Source organism: Astyanax mexicanus, chromosome 4 (assembly GCF_023375975.1).
Source record: "Astyanax mexicanus isolate ESR-SI-001 chromosome 4, AstMex3_surface, whole genome shotgun sequence".
NCBI classification, from domain to species: domain Eukaryota; kingdom Metazoa; phylum Chordata; class Actinopteri; order Characiformes; family Acestrorhamphidae; genus Astyanax; species Astyanax mexicanus.
In genome coordinates, this window is record NC_064411.1 from 19709380 (window position 1) to 19732770 (window position 23391).

Here is a 23391-nt window from a genome sequence, read left to right on the forward strand (position 1 = left end):
ATGCACTTATAAACTGACTACGCCACTCCCGTTAAAAGGTGGGAGAAACCCAAAAGGAATGTGAAGCCCTCCCCCTTCACAGATCCTGACTGTGTTAAAACAGTCTATAGAGGCAGAGTTTGATATCAAAAATACTTTTATTCACAATCATCAAAACACAAACATAAAACCCACAATGAATCTCCACTGAATTGGTTGACACTGACAATACTTGGCTTTAGCACATGAACACCAGTTTTGGATGGAATAAAGCAAACCAAAAATAAAGGATCCACAAACCCCACAGCTTAACACTACACTGCACACCACACCAAACAAACCATAATGGGGAGGACTAGCTTGGATTCTTTCTTTGGTAACTTCAAAAATACTGTTAAAAAAAACACACTAGATGAAAAGAAACTCAAGTGTGGCAGAGTATTAATTGGAAAAAAAAAAACCCACAAAGTTACTGAAACCAATGAAAAAAGAAAATAAACTAATTAAATTGAACCCAAAAAAACAAAGAATTACAAAATTAAACAAAACTTAGCTACTACAATAAATTATGCAGATAGTCATAGCCAGAAAACAATGCAAAAAAAATAAATAAATAAAAGCACCAAAAAAAAAAAATAACAAAACAAAGAAACTGCAGAAACTAAAGCAATCAATACAGAAATTATAAGGAAAGAAATACAGAAACTATCCAAAAAAAAACCCATAAATGGACCATCAAAAACAGTAGAGAACCATTAAGAAAACAGTAGAAATGACATTAGAAAACAAGATTAGAAACACAGTAGAAATCAGGAAACAACAGAAAACAGTGGCCAATATCCTCAACTTTCAGCCATGCACACTTCCCGCCAAGACACACATAATTATTCAACATTTATTTATTTATTTGTTTATTAGCTCAACCAAATCAAAAATGTTACATACCCTTGCCATCTTGAGAGAAGCACATGGAGGGAAAGGGAAAATCAGGAGCACCCCAGCCTTCTTGTGAACTTGCACAATGAATAGTCAGAAACATGCAGTGAATGAAATGCTTCAAGCATAAGCTACACACGTCACACAATGGATTCCATATATTATATGTTAATGTGTTAGTAGCGCGTGGTTAGTCCGCCATATAATAGGTCCTATGTGTTAGTAATCGCGTTATGTATCATGTGGGTTAATTTGTCATAATAAGGCCGGTGTTAGTCACATGCCTGATCAAACAGTGTTTTACTATATATGTAAAGAATATACTGTGATTATTGGTTAATCTTCTATATTAATGCATGTAAAATACACTGTGAGTAATAAAAATGATCAAATACAATGTGAGTATTGGTTAATGCATATAGAATACAAGGTTTCACACACTGATTATGTAATTATAGATACTAAGATAAGTAATCATAATTGAAAGATATTTGTCAATACACTCAAGGTAAAATAAACAGTTACTCTTCAAGACCTAGCCATCAGACTGCTGACATGAGGGCTTGAGCTGGAGCCTGTAGCAGTAGAGGAGTACTGCAGAGTAAGGGAGGTTAACCACTATCCCTGTGGTTTTCTGATCCACCCTGATGCACCATTGAAATGTAGCAAGCTATGTGGACTGCCCATATATTAAGATCAGTGAGGGCACACATACACTCAGGAAAACTCATCCTTACTTTTGGCAGATTCAGGGACAGATGCTGATCTCTGGATTGGACTGGTGTGATTTTGTGGTCTATACAGAGGAATACATGATTATTCAGAGGATCCCCCATGACAAAGGAATCATGAAAACAATTAAAGAAAAAATTGACCTTTTCTTTTTTTATTTTTACCTTTGTGCATCCCTAGATAAATAGGATAGAGCTAAATCACTAGCTAATGTGTGGAGAGCTTAACCTGTAAATTGTTTTTGTTTCTTTGTAAAAGTTGTTTTGAGCAGATTTAAGAAAGTTACAGCTGTTGTGTAAGTTATTGTTAAATATAATGAATTGCTGTTGTTTATTAGTATAGCTGCAAATATAGTTAAAATATGTAACAATTTTATTGAACATTACTGATTATAATAAAGAAATTAGCATCAAAGTGATTAATGTCGTGTAATTGATACAGTTATGGTTATAGTAAGGTAGGCAATCAGAACTCAAACAAATCTTGTACTAGTTAAACTGAACAGTGAATTTATTGCAGTAAATCAGCATTCGGTCACAATGCATTAAACCATATTTCATTGAAAAATATATACATATATACATGCAGATTTATGCTATTTACATTACATCCTCTGTGATAAGAAACTAAACATTTCCACCTTCAAAAAAGCCCAGCAGATGTTGAGCCTTGCTTTTTTGTCCAAGCCTTTACAAGAGGCCCGTTTTCATAGTTTGTCAGCAGACATGCTACAGTATAGAGCTGATTAATGTTGCCAAAAAGCCGGAGAGGAAGGCGCTCCACGTGCACCCTAAGGCGGGCAATGGCCTGGGTCTCCCTGACCTCACCAACAGGCATCTGGGATCTTCCAGACAGAAATGGAGGCCTGTAGATTTTACATGGCACAAAGTCACCAACAAGAAATCCTCAATCGGCCATGATGGCCATCCCAGGTCTCAACAGGGAGAGAATTCCAGACTCTCTCATGATCTGTTTGTCACTGATGGATCCAGCATACAGTGGAGAGATAAATGTGACAGCCCCATGAGGAGCAACACCAAGCAGCCCTTTAAGTGTACAATGGGACTTGTACACAGAAAATACTTCACTTTGAAGAAGAGGTGAAGATGGGCACTGGCACCTCAGCTCTGCGCAGTCCAGGATAACTGTAGTGTCTGCATAGTCCTTGAACTCTGCTGGCAGATGTTCCCTTATTTTTTCCACTGCCATCCAGATTCTCACTGACCCCAGCACAGCATATAGAAAGTTGCTCCATGTTGTAATAATCCGACTGACTGTGGACTGGTGGACCCCAAACCGGTCGGCAAGGTCATGCTGTTTTAAACGCAGTGCAAGATAGTTCAGAAACATGAACATCTCATCTATGGGCTGCAGGTAACGAGACTGTAAAAATAACACAAGGTAATATTGTATTAATTTTAATTCTATCAGCCATTATCCCGGTCAGGTTATAAGGTATGGTCCATGAAAATAAACATAATTGTACTTACCACAGTGGAACTTGGCTCAAAGGTGCCTCTCTGTGCTGGTGTGACACTAACCATAGATGGCAGAGAGGGCTCTATTAAGGCCCAGAAGCGCATGAGAAGGTCATAGGATCCAAACCTATAAATACAATTATTTTTATGATTAAAATTGGTATCAGTGTTTTAGTAACTTAATTTAAATAATAACCAAAGTATACTTGAGAGAGAACACATAATGTAGGTGAACATACATTGTCAAATTTAAAAAATATCATTAAAAAGTTCACTTTTGATAACTCAATTTAAACCACAAGCTTTATGTGTGATTAATATGAAAAATGACCCTTTAAATTAAAATATGAACTAAACCTTTTTACCATATTCTCGTTTTTAATGTTACACTGTATATTTAAAATCAGCAAACACTCTTTGATCAGTGCTGGCGAGTATGTCTGTATGCTTTACTTATTTTAGTGCATAAACTTAAATAATAAAACCTGCTGAACATCTTACCACATCTTTCCTGTAAAAGCGAATGTCACTGTCTGAGCCAGCAAAGCGGTGAATGCCAAAGCGATGCTCCAGAGTAAGCTGCTCTATTTGTTTCTTCAGCTGGAGGATCTCCTCTCTAAGAAGCAGGTTTTCTTCCAGTACCAAGTCGACAGCAGCGGGGTCCGGAGCAGAAGCGTAGTCGTGGTCCCCGAGGAGTGCATCCGTCTCCTGGACAGGTGTCCAGCCCCCCCGGTCGTGAAAGTGGGACAGAGAAATTGTTCCACTCAAACAACATCGGCACCGCTCCCTTCTTTAACAGTCGCCGTCCATACCCACTACGCGGGTATGCGTAGTGACTGAAGTTCTCATTCCGGATAGCAACAATCCATTTTAGCCGGTTTTCCGCATCAGAGGGAAATGTATGAAAACTAAGTACTGTACTTACTAGAGGCCTGACACAAAGGTACACAGCAATGTTCAACCGTAGTGCTGTCAGTTAGCTGAAACTTACACTTTTTTGCCTGAGACATTATCGCGACTTCACTAAATTCAACACAACAGTGTGGATACCGGAAGAGGCTGAGCTGGCTGAGATTGTAGCGGATATACGTCACCACCCCTGTGTGCATGAACCCTATTGTACACCGGAGCTGAGCCAAAGGATATCATTTTTTGGGGGGGACAAATCCACCTGTTTCAAAATAAAAGTCCGCTTGTAAAAATATTAAAATTAAAAAGAAAGAATTGTTTTTTTTAAAGAGAGAGGTCAGGTAAGAAGTGGAATTTTACTAGTGTTTTTCCAATAACATTGATTAGCTTGGTAATTTAATAGAAAACTCACTATTTTACTGTAATGATAAACAATAAAATTATTAGTAGCTGAAAGTAAAACAAACAAAAAAATCCACTTAAAACCATTACTGTGAAATACAGTTCCCAGCTGGTCCTTAACTGATACTGATATAGTTCAGTAATAATAATAATAATAATAGTTCTGGCAATTCCAGGAGATCGCATTCTTTGGATATAGTTACTCCCTGATGCACTCCAAAGCTACGGAACTCAGGCAGGAGGTACACCGCCCTCCATAATTATTGGAACCCTTAGTTAAAATATGTTAAAAGCCTTAAAGGAGTGGTCCAGCGGTCTAAAGCGCTGCCACTATGAGCAGGAGGTCGCCGGTTCGAACCCAGCTCATGCAGCTTTGCCATCAAGCTGCCGTCGTTAGAGGGAGCAAAATTGGCCCTGCTCCCTTTGGGTGGGTAGATGGCACTCTCTCACTCACTCCTACGGTGATGTCTGCAGCACAGAGCGTCTGTGAGCTGATGTACCGGAGCCGAGCCGCTGTGCTTTCCTCCAAGCGCGCTGGCTGCTCGGTAATGCTGCATCAGCAGCAGCTCGAAAAGAAGTGGTGGCTGACTTCACATGTATCGGAGGAAGCATGTGTTAGTCTTCACCCTCCTGGTGTGTTGAGGTATCACTAGTGATAGGGGGAGTCCTAATGAATGGGTTGGGTAATTGGCCGTGTAAATTGGGAAAATGGGAAAAATTAGAAAGAAAAAAGGAAAAGCCTTAAAATGTAATTTGTATTACTCCTGATCAATAAACAAAACATGTAGACACATTTTGACTAATTGTAGATCACATGATGAATATTCTACAAACTTCATTAGATGTGCCTCTAATTGTATTAGACCTTCTTACACCTCACCATCCTATGCTCCATTAGACACCATCGTCCAGTTGGTGCTTGAACCCGATGATTGCCGCTTGCTATATTTAGTTTTAAAACTGTTATTTGCATAGGATTTTTTTAATGCCTTTCCAAGTCTGAAGTACCCTTCTCACCTAATAAGAGGACATTACGATGTGTTGTTTCAAAATAAAGGCCCTTTAAATTAGAACAATTATTTAATTTTACTACCTTTAGGTTCTTGGGAATTACTATTTCCTGGGACCTAAAATGGGAGGCCAACACCAGCTCCATCCTCAAAAACGCCCAGCAAAGGAGGTAGTTTCTGTGTCAACTGAGGAAACACGGTGTGCCACAGGAGCCGATGAAACAGTTCTACACTCCAGTCATTTAATCTGTCCTGAGCACATCCATCATAGTGTGGCTCGGTTCAGCCGAGGGGTAGAAACCAGGTGGAAAAAAATATCACAGACCCCGCACCCTGGACACGAACTATTTAACCTACTACCCTCTGGCAGGCGCTGCAGAGCCCTGAGCACAAAATCAGACAGACACTGTTATGGCGTCATTTTACTGCCAATAGTCGAGAGTGTTTTTCAATGCAAGAGCCTACTCCATGCAGCGCTCACGGATGTTATTTGCTCACGTGTAAAATATAGGCAGAAAAGGGGCATTATGCATTTAATTGGTCAAATCCTGTTGCCACGTCTGATTGGCTGGAGACCTTTGTCAGTTTTGTTGCAGTGAGGGAGCGCGCGCATATTCGTACAAGAGGAGAGTTAATCTGAGAGAGAGCATGGTAAATTTGTGAGAGCACACCTATATTTTATACGTGAGCAAATAAAATGCGTGAGCACTGCATGGCATAGGCATTCAAAAACTTCACTCTCGACTATTGGCAGTAAAATGACGCCATAACAGAGTAAAAGTTTCTTTCCAATCGCTATCAAACTTATTAATAACTAGAACTGAGCTGCTGTTTACTGTTGTTTACATGCCATACTGCACTTTATACATGTTGTATAATACTGCAACTGCACTTTACTCATCTATAATGAAGTTGTTCATTGTCTTCATAGTCTTCTCTGTATATTGTGTTGTTTATAATTGTAGAGCGGTAACAACAGCCGGAAACAAATTCCTTGTGTGTGTAAACACTCTTGGCGAATAAAGCTGATGTTTAGAAAATGTTTGAGACTGAAAATTTTACTAATTTTCTCAACACAGAACAACATCAACTGTTTCAGACCTGCAGAGATCAATATTAAAGCTTTTAAACTGCAGTTTTAATTATTTTAATGTAGCCGGTGGGCACTAAAACCTGGGAGCGTTGAGGGCTAATAGGCAACCTGCCCCTTTAAGAATAAAAAGACGGTGGCGAGGGGAGCTGCAGGTGAGCTCATTAGTGGGGAGAGTACCTGGCCTCCATTACGTGCTTGGGCAGCAGCAGCAGCAGCAAGAGAAGGTAATGGTTTTAATTAGTTTTTGTAGCAGCTTATACTTATCTGTGCTATCTGGCTGATTTTATGAAGTGCTTGTGTTGTGTAGGTGTTGCTGGATAGTGCAGTGTTTTAATGATTTCGCTGCTGTTGGTGTGCATGTTGGAGAGGAGTGGAGACAGAGCAGAGAACTGTTTGGGGCAGGTGCTGCTGTTTCACTTGACTCTCATCATACATTGGAAAGAGGTATGTTGTGTATTGCAGTGGTTGTACACAGTTGTACAAGTTAGCTATTTTACAACACTCCAAGTACCTTAAGGTCTGTATTGTTTTGGGTTGTAGTAAAATTATATATTATGTATATTTTTTAACTGGGTTTTTAGTATTCATTGTGCAAGTTCACAAGAAGGCTGGGGTGCTCCTGATTTTCCCTTTCCCTCCATGTGCTTCTCTCAAGACGGCAAGGGTATGTAACATTTTTAATTTGGTTGAGCTAATGAACAAATAAATAAATGTTGAATAATTATGTGTGTCTTGGCAGGACGTGTGCATGGCTGAAAGTTGAGGATATTGGCCACTGTTTTCTGTTGTTTCCTGATTTCTACTGTGTTTCTAATCTTGTTTTCTAATGTCATTTCTACTGTTTTCTTAATGGTTCTCTACTGTTTTTGATGGTCCATTTATGGGTTTTTTTTGGATAGTTTCTGTATTTCTTTCCTTATAATTTCTGTATTGATTGCTTTAGTTTCTGTGGTTTCTTTGTTTTGTTAATTTTTTTTTTGGTGCTTTTATTTATTTATTTTTTTTGCATTGTTTTCTGGCTATGACTATCTGCATAATTTATTGTAGTAGCTAAGTTTTGTTTAATTTTGTAATTCTTTGTTTTTTGGGTTCAATTTAATTAGTTTATTTTCTTTTTTCATTGGTTTCAGTAACTTTGTGGGTTTTGTGGGTTTTTTTTTTTTTTTCCAATTAATACTCTGCCACACTTGAGTTTCTTTTCATCTAGTGTGTTTTGTTGAACAGTATTTTTGAAGTTACCAAAGAAAGAATCCAAGCTAGTCCTCCCCATTATGGTTTGTTTGGTGTGGTGTGCAGTGTAGTGTTAAGCTGTGGGGTTTGTGGATCCTTTATTTTTGGTTTGCTTTATTCCATCCAAAACTGGTGTTCATGTGCTAAAGCCAAGTATTGTCAGTGTCAACCAATTCAGTGGAGATTCATTGTGGGTTTTATGTTTGTGTTTTTGATGATTGTGAATAAAAGTATTTTTGATATCAAACTCTGCCTCTATAGACTGTTTTAACACAGTCGGGATCTGTGAAGGGGGAGGGCTTCACATTCCTTTTGGGTTTCTCCCACCTTTTAACGGGAGTGGCGTAGTCAGTATATAAGTGCATGGGTAAAAATGGCTAGAAGCCACCACTCGTAAGTGTCACATTAAAAAATATTTTCTTTCCTATTTTAGTGAAATACTTTATTCTAATTTGTAAAATGAAAGAAAAGCCCCATAGAAGTAGTTCTACGCTGTTTTAAATGAGAGTTTTAGCTTCTTTAGCTCCATTCAGCGCGGTGATGGGGTGTAATGTGATATGGAGGGGGCGGAGCTCTACATAACCCGAGTGAGGCTGAGCTTCGGGCTCTGCAGTTCTTTCGCAGCGCCTGAGGAGGAAGAGCAGGATCAGCTGAACTACAGAAGGTATGGAGAAGTTTCTCTCTCTTTCTTTAACGCGCTGTTCTACATTCACTCCTACACCAACACCACCTTCACCACCTTCAGCATGTGCAGCATTTACACCACCAGCACTGGATCTTCTCCTAGCTCTGCTCAGCAGTTATGTGTCGTTCGAGAACGATGCAGCTCTAAGGGTGAATCCCATTTCTCCCTTAAGAAACCCACAAATGCAAGTATTTTCCGTGTTAAAAATTACGATTAGCACTGTATTGCCTTAGTTTATTGTGTAGTTTTGATGTTTTATGGCTGAATTCTTCATAACAAGCATAAAAAGTTCGCTAGTAGTTCGTTTCGGTAGCTAGCTAGCTAGCTAGCTAACTTTCCCGTTCCACCTTAAATGGTGCAACAGACGGCAGGCGCTACCGCATTTAAGGCGGAACGGAAAAAATAAATCAAATAAAAAAATAATCAGAGCTAATTTCAGCTCCCCATCACAGAGGAATTAAGGAATGGACAATATTAATTAATTTCTGCACCTCCTGCCCCCTTTCTGTACACATACCATGCCCTAAAGTTAACTAGTTAACCAGCAGCTAACAAATATGAGCTTTCATGCTGAAATATTTTATATTATGCTCTTTAAAAAAGAGAGAAAAAATGTTAAATCAGTGTTTAAATTAATTTGATAGATAGATGAGTAATCATATCGACCTGGTCCTCACCACACAGCCTGCCTCACTCATCCTGACAGAAAAAAACCCTAAAATATTAGCTTGTAAAATGACCCAGTGGTGTTATAGCAGAATAACACACCTAACGGTTAAAGTTAACTATATAACGAAAAGGATTAACCATTACAAACTGTGTACACATTATCCTACCATTTAGGCTATATATCAACAACTAATAACAAATTCATGTTTTTAGGACATTCACGCTGTTGGTAGTATGTGATGTTTGGAATTGCTAGCTAGCTTGGCTAGGTCGCTAGCATTGGCTTGATAAGGTAAAGGTGGCTAAACTGTAACTTACCTTTAAAAATAATGTAATGTGCCCCTATATCCAGTTGCTGTATCCTTTTAACAAAACTGCTTTTGTTATTCAGTATTTTTCTACATTGTTCGTGACGCATTAAAAAAACATGGTGCATGCTCCACACAGTATTTTTATGTACAGATTTACAAATGTGTTAGCAATAGTAAAATGTTTTATGATGTGATTTTGTTTGGTGAGAATAATGTCATGATACAACCCAGCAAACATGCCCACAACATGGGCCAATGAGGTTGGTGCGGTACCGCCCCCATATGGGCAGCCCAAATCGGACCAATGGGTATTTGCACATTGGGCCAACAGAGATTTGCAGAGCTCTAACACACACACACACATGCCCTCAGCGGAAAACCAATTGTGGCCCCAAATTTTTAGAACTGTGCAATATTGAACAGAGAACACTTTTCAAGAAAGAAAAGCTGTGCTATTGGCACTTTGACATTTTTTGCAACTGCCTGTAAAACAATTATATAAATAACACAATTTAAAGTGTATAGTAAATTAATAAATTTATTACAAAGTATCATGTATAAAATATAAACAACACACAACAGTATTTAAGTAAATTAAATCCCAAATTTATATTTTAGCATGTAGATAAACATGTACTGCATAAATATCTCCATTTGCAAAAACAGTATTTATAATAAACGGTATGATATAAATATCAAACATAATACAAAATAACAAAGAATTATACAACTTAAAAAAAAAAAAAATATATATATATATATATATTATAAACATCAATAAAAACAGCAAATCATATTCTTGAATAAATACTTAAATGCACTAGACTGATGTAGTAGATGAATAATAAACTGATACTATTATTGCTACTGGAACAAAGCCTCTGGGGTGGGTTTCCCGAAAACGAACAACCTTAGCGAATAACGAACGAACTAACGAATGACGTGAGTAAAGAACGAGCCAGTTCTGCGAGTGTTTCCCAAAGAGCTTCGCAACGTGAAAATTAACAAAGGAGGTTAAAGAACGTCTTTGTTGAATCCTCCCCCGAAACAGCGCACTCAATCGATCCACACATATTGATTATTATGCAGTATTTATTCAGTATTACACCCTAAAAATGTAAAAAAGTGTTGTAATCATCAATATTATACATATTTTGAAATTTAAATTACAAAAGGATGTACTTTGGCATTAATAAAATACTCCTACAGATACATATGGCTAAATAAATAAGTCATATGTTTATATATAAATGTTTAATAAACATTAAACTTTTTTTTTTCTTTTTTAAAACTATTATTGTTAATATATTATATTAACAGATATTGTACTAATATTATTAATAGTAATATTGATAATAATATTAATTTATTATTATTATAATTATTAATAATATAAAAATAATATAATAATACATATACGTATGTTCCGGTGTGTGTGTGTGTATATATATATATATACACACACACACACACACACACTCTGTAAAGCTCCAGCTCATCCTAAATCAACATCTCAGTTGGGTTTAGGTCAGGGGATTGTAAAGGCCATGCACCTCTTTGTTAACTTTTGTTAATTCCATATGCGTCAATTAATTGTTTTCATAGTTTTAATATTAATCGACAATGTAAAAAAAAAAAAAAAAATGAGACATGTCAACTTTTGACTGGTATTTATATATTTGTGAGCTGACACACCCCAGAGTTTGCCCAGATGAACGGCCACAATGTTGGTTAGAAGCATCTAAATAAAGAATAATATTAAATATTACTTGCACATTCACCGATACCCTTTACAATACGTGTAGGTGTGAGTAAAGACACTGCAGGCGTCCTCTGCACCGGACCTACAGTACCAGGAATTTTCCCAATAGCATGGAAATATATTGTATTGTGCTGTAATTCCCGGGCTGGTGGGAAGTGTATATAAGTGTGTGTATGCCACATAACAGCCTGATTACAGAATCCACGGACTTGGTGACTTTGCAGCTTTGCTTAGACCGTGAGCATCATCTACAGGAATCTGGATTTTTAATAATTTATGGGTTTGATCGGTCAATTCCAGTATGCCCAGTTAGACTACACAGAGAAAGTTAGCATTATAATATAATATAATATAATATAATATAATATAATATAGTATAACTCATTCACTCACTTACTCACTCATCGTCAACCGCTTTATCCGTTAAGGGTCGCGGGGGGGGGGGGTGGCTGGAGTCTATACCAGCCGGCATCGGGGGGAAGGCAGTATACACCCTGGACAGGCCGCCAATCCATCGCAGGGCAGACAGACACACAGACACATCCACTCACGCACTCACACCTAAGGGGCAATTTTTATCCGACATCCAATTAGCCTGAACTTCGGACTGTGGAACGAAACCGGAGCACCAGCAGACACGGGAAATAATATAATATAATATAATAATAATATTAATTATTATAATAATAATTATATATATATATATATAATTGATTATAATTAATAGTAACATAATATAATTGCTTCAAGCAGGGAAATTATAATTTTTCTCCCTCAAAATTGGCGGTCCCTGGTGTTTAAGGTGCTGAACTGCAAGTAGAGATCCCCTAAAGAAGCTCTTAAGAATAACGACTGGGTGAGGGCACTCGTTAATCTGCGAGCGAGTTTACGTAGTACTTTAGTTACGCACGGGTTTGGGAAACACTCTTTAATTAACGATCAATCTTAAGTACGAGTTAACGAAGTTCTTAGCGTAACGAAGCTTTCAGGAAACCCACCCCTGATCTCTATTATTAATTTTATTCCTCTTGCTTGTAGACTTGGAACCAAAATGTCATCCCAATCAAACCAGTAAAAAAAAATTCTAATTGAATATAACATTAGTTATTGCATTAAGGTTTTTATCTCACAGCAATAATAATGAAGGAGAAAATAGATGTACTTTACATAAATAGAACAGATATAGTTAATCATAATATCAAAAATGAATATTGTTTATGCATTAATATAGATCATAAATTAACTATTTTTTTGAAGAGACTGCATGAGACGATGCTTCCGTCCACCTGAACGGTCCCGTGCATTCCAAAGCCAAACCTTTGCAACCTGCTCGATCTCTGCATCCTTTGGTGGTGGCATGTTTGATCTTCTCACGGCCTCTTAAAATGATAATATAGAGATATGAGAATGCAGTCAGGTAAATACTACATCTGTTAGTGTCTTTTCATGTACAATGCTTAATTTTAGAGAAATTTGCAGACTGTATTTGATTACAGTGATTCTTATATAGTGATAGTTATTTGAATTTGAATTTCTTCAGGCTATTCATGGTGAAACATAAATAGCCTTTACAGTCACTGTGTGTGACTGGTAGTTACATTCTATAAACATGTGAGGTGGCCGATATCAGGATATCAGGTTCACAAAAATACCAAAACTTTTTAAAATGATATCTTTCCCTTAGCTTAACTGGCTATCTTTGCATTAGCTTAACTGAATATCTTTCCCTTAGCTTAACTGGCTATCTTTGCATTAGCTTAACTGGCTATCTTTCCCTTAGCTTAACTGGCTAGCTTTCCATTAGCTTAACTGGCTATCTTTGCATTAGCTTAACTGAATATCTTTCCCTTAGCTTAACTGGCTATCTTTGCATTAGCTTAACTGGCTATCTTTCCCTTAGCTTAACTGGCTAGCTTTCCGTTAGCTTAACTGGATATCTTTCCCTTAGCTTAACTGGCTATCTTTCCCTTAGCTTAACTGGCTATCTTTCCCTTAGCTGGATATCTTTCCCTTAGCTTAACTGGCTATATTTCCATTAGCTTAGCTGGATATCTTTCCCTTAGCTTAACTGGCTATATTTCCGTTAGCTTAGCTGGCTAGCTTTCCCTTAGCTTAACTGGCTATCTTTCCCTTAGCTTAACTGGCTATTTTTCCCTTAGCTTAACTGGCTATCTTTCCCTTAGCTTTACTGGCTATCTTTCCCTTAGCTTTACTGGCTATCTTTCCCTTAGCTTTACTGGCTATCTTTCCCTTAGCTTCACTGGCTATATTTCCGTTAGCTTAGCTGGATATCTTTCCCTTAGCTTAACTGGCTAGCTTTCCCTTAGCTTAACTGGATATCTTTCCCTTAGCTTAACTGGATATCTTTCCCTTAGCTTAACTGGTTATTTTTCCCTTAGCTTAACTGGCTATCTTTCCCGTAGCTTAACTGGCTATCTTTCCCTTAGCTTAACTGGCTATCTTTCCCGTAGCTTAACTGGCTATCTTTCCCGTAGCTTAAGTGGATATCTTTCCCTTAGCTTAACTGGCTATCTTTCCCTTACCTTAACTGGCTATCTTTCCCTTAGCTTAACTGGCTAGCTTTCCCTTAGCTTAGCTGGATATCTTTCCCTTAGCTTAACTGGATATCTTTCCCTTAGCTTAAGTGGATATCTTTCCATTTTCCATTTCCCTTAATATTTCTCTTAGCAAGCCATTGTTCCCTTAGCTGGTTATTGTTGACATACTTGGATATAAAGTTAACTTACTTAACAGCAGTCTTTCTCCAAGAGCCGAGATAAGCTGCCAACTTGGGAGCCCCTCGTGTTATTTAAATGTGAGGTAAATTCTCATTCTAACTTAGGACAATGCTAACTTTTTTTAGCACAATGCTAACTTCAACATAGCTACCCTTATAATGCTACAATAACCTGAGAGTGGTAACTGCATTAGCACCACATTAGCGTATCTTAGCAAAAAATAGAAAAGCGTATAGTAGAACAGAAATTATAACTTACCTTTCAGTCACTTTGACAGACCAAAGTCACTCACTGACTTTGCCTTTAAGCTTGATCGTTGCTCTGTGGTAAAGGCACGTGCAGGGAGGGGGGAGGGGGATGGGGGTGGATTCGTTGGTCACATGATCCTCACAATTAAATATCACATGCAAAAATAAAAAATATGTAACTTTTATAACCTTGCTAGCTTACACAAAGTGTATAGTCAAGCACAAAAACATTTATAATTTAATATTTTTATTTATTTATTATCAGCACAACCAATAATAAAGGTGAGATTATGAATCAGCACCATGGAGCAAATTCGTAGCTATCCAAAATATTAAATAAAAATATTTTTATAAATAAAAATGTATAGCTATACAGTATATGTCTTGAAAAATATGAGATGTTACTATGTGTGTGTGTGTGTGTGTGTGTGTCCCTCCAAAGGTCTCTGCACAACTCTGCTGTGGTGCCTTGATTTTTCTCCACTTTTGGTTTAGAAAATCTTTCAGAGCTGATACTACATTTCACACAGTGTTGCTCCTATCCACTAAGCTAGCTAATCTACCTAGCTCTCACAGACAAAAACAATAAAAAATATTCAGATACCCTTCATATGAACTTGTTATGACACAAACTTTCAGATTGTAAAATATTGTATGGTAAATTTGGGCTGACCCAGAGTAACCTAGCATAGGATTTGTGTGGGCATGCTCACATATGTGTGCGTGCTGCCCACATATAACCCACAATGCCTACAGTGTGTAAATGGTGCAGGCTGAATTAGGGCTGACCCACAGTGGCCCTGCATGAGATTTGTGTGCACATGCCAAAGTGCAGGTTGCCGACATATAACCCATACCGGGTATGAAATGGTGCAGGCTGAATTTGGGCTGACCCACACTGGCTCTGCATGGGAATTGTGAGGGCATGCTAAACTGTGCTTTGCCCACATATATCCCACACTGGCCCTTCAGGGTGTGAAATGGTGCAGGCTGAATGTGGGCTGACCCACAGTGGGCCTGCCTGGGATTTGTGTGGGCGCATCAAAGTGTTGGCTGTCCAAATAATTCCCACACTGGGCCTACAGGGGCATTAATGCACTGGACCAGTTCAGGCTAGCCCACAGCGGCCTTTTATAGGATTTGAGTGGGCCAGCCAATGAACAGGCTGCCCAGAGAAAACCCATGTTGGGCCTGTTTGTAATTTTAATGGGCTAGCCCCTGCCCACAGTGCCCGCACTTAGCCCACGAAGGGCCGATGTGTAGCTTTTTGCTGGGTAATAATGCACTCCATATATGCAGGATTAAAGTAAAATAAATTATACTGGACATAGACATATATAAAATGTCTCTAGAAGATATATAATAGGAAATGAAAACAGTGTGAATTTTTAAGTACTACCCTGAATGTGATAATTAGGGGTGGGTGATATGGCTCCATATTTCAGGGTAATATAGTTCATGATATTCAAAAATATTGGCAACATTATTTCTTACGATATTTATGGCATACTGCCTTATTAAAACAGATTAATGTCATTTCTGGAGCTGTGATTGTATGCAGATAAATGATCCCATAAATGGTCCTACACCTGAATAAAAAAAGTAATATTATCTAATTTCTAGAACATAAAAACAGGAAGGGGTAGGTCGAGACTCTTCATCAAGCATATACATTTAATACAGGCTTTTTCTGCTTCCGGTCACTGAAATTATTGTATTGAAAAACTAAATATTTGATTATAAAAGGTGAGGGGTAGAGATATACTGCAAGTCAGAAAATTACAAAGATATTTATAAGATAAAATGAGACACTTTGTTAGAGCAGTATAACATATTTACAGCTAGTGCTGGACGATATGGCCAAAATTTATATCACGATAAATTCCTTAATTTCGGTCGATACAATATAATTTCGATATCGATATAAATATTTGGAAGGCCTCAGAAAAACTGTTAGGAATCCCTGCAATGGAAATCTGTACCTATTACTGTCTTTAAAGCCTCCTCTCATAAAAAACTGTATAATACTTTAGAAATAAAAAATGGTCAGAATGAATTAATGCTCACCTTTATTTGCATGTAGCAATATAAAAACATGACATCTCTGTCAAACACAAACCAATAACCTATTTACATTTTACCAATATAAATAACTTTACATTACAACAGAGGCAGAGCTTCTTATCCTTTTGTAAACATATTTAACAGATCAAAACAAAAGTGCCTCATCCAGGATAAAGAATGCAGAAAGCCTTCATTTATATAAAAGGAACACAATATCACCGTCAAATAAACAAACCTATATCAACTATAAATAACTTAGATACAACATAAACTACATAAGTGCTTCAGCCAGAATAAGGAAGATATTGTGTGTAGTGAAACTGCTTGAGGTGGTGGAACAGATTAGATGCATTACCGTTGCTAGTTAACTCCACTTTCCGGCACAATTGGGAGCAAGCTGAAGTTTATCAGACCATTGAAAGCCGAACCACTGAATTAGACCTGCCTCCCTCAACTATCTCTCCTGTTTAATCACTTGTGGAAGCATCAGGTGTGCTCATTCTGCATCTAAAATCTAAAATTCTGCATCAGGGCCGAGCCTAATCGAGGAACTCGGTTCGGCCGCACTGCGCTCCGCTCGGCTTCATAGCGGGAGGTTCTAGGTGTGGACCGGAGCGCAGCCGAGCTTCAAGTTTTAGTAGTATGGATTATAGTGTAAAGTGTGATACTACTAAAGTAGTAGTATAACACTGTATTCAGTGCTCAGGACAGCAGCAGTGTTTCTGCTACATACATTTTGCAGCTGCAGCCTGCTGACAGTCAAGATACAACTACATATTACAATGTCTGTGAATTTATAATGGGATAAAAGTACTGAAGCCTTTATTGTAGTATGAAGGTGTCCCAGTATTTTTCTCCATATAGTGTAACTAATGTAGGTAATTCTTTTTGGTTAATTGACCTGCTTTTATTTTAATACACAATTTTTTTTTCTTTGTTTTTCCAGAATAAACAACCAGGATATTTAATAAAGAGCAGTGTTAAACTGCTGAAAGAGGTGAAGCACAAGCCATCCAGAAGAATCTCCTGAAAACGCAGAAATTGTTTGCTACATTTCACAGACAGATGGAGCCAAGTCCCGACATGGAGAAACATCAGCACTCTGTCAAGAGTTTTACTAAACAGAGTGATCTCAAAAAACACCAGCGCATTCACACAGGAGAGAAACCACATCACTGCTCAGACTGTGGGAAGAGTTTTACTAAACAGAGTCATCTCAAAAATCACCAGCGCATTCACACAGGAGAGAAACCGTATTACTGCTCCGATTGTGGGAAGAGTTTTACTGAACAGAGTGATCTCAAAAAACATCAGCGCATTCACACAGGAGAGAAACCGTATTGCTGCTCAGACTGTGGGAAGAGTTTTAATCAACAGAGTGATCTCAAAAAACATCAGCGCATTCACACAGGAGAGAAACCGTATCACTGCTCAGACTGTGGGAAGAGTTTTAATCAACAGAGTAATCTCAAACTGCACCAGCGCATTCACACAGGAGAGAAACCGTATTACTGTTTCGACTGTGGGAAGAGTTTTACTCAACAGAGTACTCTCAAAATACACCAACGCATTCACACAGGAGAGAAACCGTATTACTGTTTCGACTGTGGGAAGAGTTTTACTTTACAGAGTACTCTCAAAATACACCAACGCATTCACACAGGAGAGAAACCGTATTACTGCTCCGATTGTGGGAAGAGTTTTACTAAACAGAGTACTCTCAAAAATCACCAGCGCATTCACACAGGAGAGAAACCGTATCACTGCTCAGACTGTGGGAAGAGTTTTACTAAACAGAGTACTCTCAAAAATCACCAGCGCATTCACACAGGAGAGAAACCGTATTACTGTTTCGACTGTGGGAAGAGTTTTACTCTACAGAGTAATCTCAAACTGCATCAGCGCATTCACACAGGAGAGAAACCACATCACTGCTCAGACTGTGGGAAGAGTTTTACTACACAGAGTCATCTCAAAATTCACCAGCGCATTCACACAGGAGAGAAACCGTATTACTGCTCAGACTGTGGGAAGAGTTTTACTAGACAGAGTGATCTCAAAAATCACCAGCGCATTCACACAGGAGAGAAACCGTATTACTGCTCAGACTGTGGGAAGAGTTTTACTAGACAGAGTCATCTCAAAATTCACCAGCGCATTCACACAGGAGAGAAACCGTATTACTGCTCAGACTGTGGGAAGAGTTTTACTAGACAGAGTCATCTCAAAATTCACCAGCGCATTCACACAGGAGAGAAACCGTATTACTGCTCAGACTGTGGGAAGAGTTTTACTAGACAGAGTGATCTCAAAAATCACCAGCGCATTCACACAGGAGAGAAACCGTATTACTGCTCAGACTGTGGGAAGAGTTTTAATCAACAGAGTCATCTCAAAAATCACCAGCGCATTCACACAGGAGAGAAACCGTTTCACTGTTCAGACTGTGGGAAGAGTTTTACTTTACAGAGTGAACTTATATTACATCAGTGCATTCACAAAAGATAGAAAAGTATCCCAAATCTGTTCCTCTGCCATAAAAAATGCAAACCTTAAATCTTTCAGACAGCCAAAAACACCTCATCATGCACAAAATCTTCACTCTGTTACAAGAACTTCATTTAAAAATGGCTTTTTACAGGTTCAGAAAAATGAATCTTATCCAGAGATGATGTTTACTGAATTTCATGCTGTGTTTTTATGTATGTTTGTATACCTACATTAGTTAATGCCTGCAGAGCTCTTCAACACTTAGTGTTGTGTTTTAAGAAGTTTTTACACACAGAATCATAAATGGTACCACTAACAGCATAAACTAGGAACATACATTTTTACAATTTTTTCAGTGATATGCTGAATAAATAGTAAAGCAATGATGCTAGCTCAGAGTAAAATCGTATATTAAATCTCAGCATTAGTTTTAGAACTAATAATAAACAAAAGTGAGGATTTTATCATTCTGGGACATTTTTAGGTTTAAAAATTGAATATGCTTTGCCATAAGTAGGAAATGATCATTTGGTCAACTTATGTCATTTACAGCCTTAACACATTCTCAATTGTTTACATATAAAAACTTTCTTTATTTTTTCCTCCACTCCACGTTTGTAGTTTGTAGTTGGAGCGAGGGCACTGCCAGTGTTTGCTCCAGATGTTAGATTAGCATTACTTAGTCTTTTAAAATTTAGATGTCGTAGTTTAAAGGAGTAGAGTATTCTTAGGAGTAGAGGATATTCTTAGCTTGCAACAAAAGGCCAACAAAATCCTTTTCAGAGTTAAAAAAAAAAAAAAAAAAAACGGTCTAGCTGTAGTTTCCATACTGAAAGCAACACTCAGCAGGCTATGCAGCAGTAAGACTGCAGGACCCTTGATTCCCTCTACTGCACATGTGTCAAACACAAGGCCCGCGGGCCAAATGTGGCCACATCCAAGCGAGAGCTTGTAAGATCTTAGTGTCTATAATAAATAGGTCAGAAGCGTTCTTTGACCAAAAACTACATTTCCCACAATGCTTGTCGATTGTATTACCCGTGAAGTTACGGCTTACTGCCACTACACGGCAGTGTAGTCATTGATGTGGAAACCCTGCCGGAGGGAAGGCGTAACTTCGCGGGTGGAATTGAGACATACAAACGTTTATCCCATAATGTCCAGAAAAAGAGAAGCTGATGCAGACGGACGGCTGTGCTTCAAGGCGAAAGACCGGTATGCCTTTTGTGTTACGAAGAGTGTTACTGACCAAAATAAACGCTTGTTAGGAGAGAAGTTCTGTGTAAATATTTATAAGACAGTAGCTGACAAAATCTGTTTTAATGACGTTAATAAACATCAAATCAAATCAAATCAAATTTATTTGTATAGCGCTTTTTACAACTGGTGTTGGTACAAAGCAGCTTTACAGAAACATGATTACAGGACATCACTGTGACAGCGCTAGTCACAGTTTCACCACAGAGAGGCACGAGGACGTGAATCACTTATCTAACCAGCCTTTACTGATTTCTGCCCCCAATAACCCTTTCAATAACCTCCAATAGCCTTTAATAGTCTTCAGTAGCCTTCAACAGTCTAACCTTGCAGCCGTGGTGTGTTCTAAACTCCGTAGTTATAAACATCCTGAGGTTAGCAGCGCGCTAACTGACCTGTTTATAATGTAATCCGAGCAGTGACTCCGTGACTCTGCTCTAAACTGCTGCTATTAGCTGCTTGGGCTGAAAGATGAACTGTAGAGAGCTGTATTATTCGGTTAGTGGGGTTAAAACCTTTATTTTCTACACAGAAGATTTTTAAAAACTGTAAAAACGCTCCAGACTGCCTCAGCTGAGCCCTGTAGCCCGTGGCTGGGCTGTAGCTCTGACTGAGTAAAGACTGCGGGCTTGTGCTGCTGCTGCTGCAGCTCCGACTAGTGGTTGTATGAGGAACTGCTAAATCTGAGGAAATGCCAAATCTATCACATGTTCTTAACAGCTCACAATTTTTAATTTTATATTTATTAAGCCTTATTTCAGTATCAAACGTTTTAATCAAAGTTAATATAACTTGTATTTAATGTCATTTCTATTCACTTGACTAGTTTGGTTCTTGATTGATGGAGTTTTTGGATTTCATAACATGACAAATTAAAATGATTTATGTTAATAGAGCAACAAGCAAACATTTTTTCCATGCAACTGTAATATTTGATTGAATAAATAGTATATTGAGAGTTATTTAACATTAAGGAGTAATTACATTCATTTTATATTACATTTGGTTACATTTTATTACATTTATAAGTTACATCTGGCCCTCAGTGGACAGCCAATATGCCAATGTGGCCCTCGGCCAAAATGAGTTTGACACCCCTGCTCTACTGGTTTTCTCATTGGTCTATGGTTCAGTCAGTCTGATTAAAAATCTGCAAGTTAATCTACAGGGATATTTGGTTGTGTTGTGTTGCTAAAGTTATATACTCTGTTATCTTTTCCTTATTTGGTATCGTTTTGCTAAAGGTTTTTTTTTTATATCTCTAAAGGTACTAAAAATATCTAATCCATTTAGTTTATTGATTGTTTGATCCAGTACCAGCTATTATCGTTGTTTTACATCACCTTATGTATTTACTCATATTCATATCTATGTGATTCAATAAAAGGCTTTTATATTGCAAGATCTGCAATCTTATCTATTCTTTCAACTTAAGCATTTAGCCAAAAGCTTTTGTACACAGCCAAACATACATTCAAGCAACCACTATATACAGTGCCTTGCAAAAGTATTCGGCCCCCCCTTGAACTTTTCAAACTTTTGCCACATTTTGGGCTTCAAACATAAATATATGATTTTTTTGTTTGTTTTTTGTGAAGAATTAACAAGTGTGTAAGAATACGGAGGAGTTTTGCCTTACTGTGTTCATTGTTCATTGATTAAAGGGTTAATCTGTGTGTAACTAAATCAGCATTTCACTTAATCAGTATGTTATTCAAGCATTTAGCACGATTCATGATGATTCACATTGTGACTTAGAATGTATGTATATTGTGTCCTTGTGCTCAAAGCAAGGCCGTTTTTCTAGCAACTTAGCATGATTGATTTTTTTCCAGCAGAACCATGAGTTTCTGTACATGTAATCTATAGTCTGATAAGGTTGGGGTGACCGAGTTCTCGGCTGACGTATAGGATGAATAACTGTTTATCAGTATCAGGATCCGGGGGGTGTGAGGAGCCTCCTCACACACTATTAGACTGAGGCCAGGCGAATGCCTGTTTTTATTAGACTCTGTCTAGGAAGAAGAGTAGAGTTGGGCGGGAGAGCTTCTCCCGAGAGGGACTACAGAGCCACAGGTCCTGTTCACACAGCCGAGAACTCTGGAAACCCCAACTTTTCTCACCTTTGGGGTTTTCCTCTTATTTTCACCTTTTTATTTCAATTCATTTTTCAATAATCTTTTTACTCAATTTTTGATGTATCCAAAAAAACTGTTTTGCTCAGAAGATTCTTTGAATAAAATCTGACGGAACTACAATTTTGGACTGGATTTCCTTTTCTTCTTTATGACGTATCATGCCAGATACATCATAATTCGAACAGTAGATCAATAATCTTTCCAGTGGGAGACAATCGTGAAGTGGAACGAAATTTATTGGATACACATTATGTTGAGATACTCAGTATTTTGAGAACATTGGTATTTAACTTGTGTGAAACTGACACCAATAAATCCATAACTCCTGCTAGCTCAGTCGCTGTGAAGTGTGGAGAATAGTTTTGCAATATATTGATTATCGCTGAATCGCAGTTTTGAGATATCACCGTTATCATTAATTTTCCACTTTACTGAAATATGCTGAAAAAAACTTGAAAGTGCTTGAAAAGTGCTTGAATTTTACATGGTAAAAGGTGTTTGAACCCTGTGTTTAAAAACCCCAGCAGCACTGCTGCACCTGATCTACATGTACCAACACAACACACACAAACACGTCACCACATTAGTGTCAATGCAGTTTTAAGAAATATTTATCACGAAAATAAAGCTCTCTGGCGCTGGGAATTAAATATACAGGGTAAAATTTAGGCTAATCGGATATGCAGGTGAAAAAATAAACTGTGAAAAAATATGTGTGAATATGTGTATGTTTATACCTACAAATCTCAAATGTAAATTGACATAATATGGACCATTAAATGACGGTAACAACCTGACCGTTTGACACTTAGCTAATCTGCATACCAGTAGGAGAGAGCAGAGATAGACTGGCTGTGTATGAAACGGTAGGCAGCTACCACAATCCCTCATGCCTGAGCTGTTCATATGTTAACACCCACTAAATGCTTAACCCTTTACAAGTATTAATATGAACTTTAGGAAAAAGAATATAAACAGAATTGCCCTTTTTTCTATTGTGAGTTAAATGAAGTCACTGCTGCCTATTCTAATAAGCTAACCGTATGACTAGCTTGACGAGTTCTGGGGACATTTTTACATGGGATGTGTCTGAAAGATCTGTGGACAAAAAGACATTGCTTAAAATAATAAAAAGTATTATTACAAACGTTACAAAAGGACTTTCTGAGCTGAAAACTAAAAAAAACAAACAAAAAGAAAATATGTTTTATAAAATTTATTGAGATATCATATATATCCTATACCCAGTTTATAGACACA

General features: G+C 37.8%; 5 protein-coding genes across 13 annotated transcripts in view; 4 read left to right on the top strand and 1 right to left on the bottom strand.

Moving 5' to 3' along the window:
* The window catches only part of LOC125801185 (zinc finger protein 271-like), a 253538-nt gene extending 231287 nt beyond the window's left edge, over nt 1-22251 (top strand). For both annotated transcript variants that reach the window (XM_049477497.1, XM_049477496.1), the window contains exon 2: nt 17193-22251. In XM_049477497.1, the coding sequence (XP_049333454.1) occupies nt 17312-18754 (1443 nt within the window). In that variant the 5' untranslated portion in view covers nt 17193-17311 and the 3' untranslated portion in view covers nt 18755-22251. The remainder of the gene's footprint in view (nt 1-17192) is intronic.
* LOC125801145 (zinc finger protein 850-like) overlaps nt 1-23391 on the top strand; it is a 503810-nt gene that overhangs the window by 239532 nt on the left and 240887 nt on the right. The gene's annotated exons all lie outside the window — the stretch shown is intronic.
* The window catches only part of LOC125801182 (zinc finger protein 585A-like), a 243056-nt gene that overhangs the window by 160410 nt on the left and 59255 nt on the right, over nt 1-23391 (bottom strand). The gene's annotated exons all lie outside the window — the stretch shown is intronic.
* Nucleotides 1-23391, top strand: part of LOC125801682 (zinc finger protein 239-like) — a 155704-nt gene that overhangs the window by 90033 nt on the left and 42280 nt on the right. The window lies entirely within an intron of this gene.
* Nucleotides 8330-23391, top strand: part of LOC125801357 (zinc finger protein 239-like) — a 95664-nt gene continuing 80602 nt past the window's right edge. For both annotated transcript variants that reach the window (XM_049477951.1, XM_049477949.1), the window contains exon 1: nt 8330-8433. The gene's annotated coding sequence lies outside the window, so the exon portion shown is untranslated. The remainder of the gene's footprint in view (nt 8434-23391) is intronic.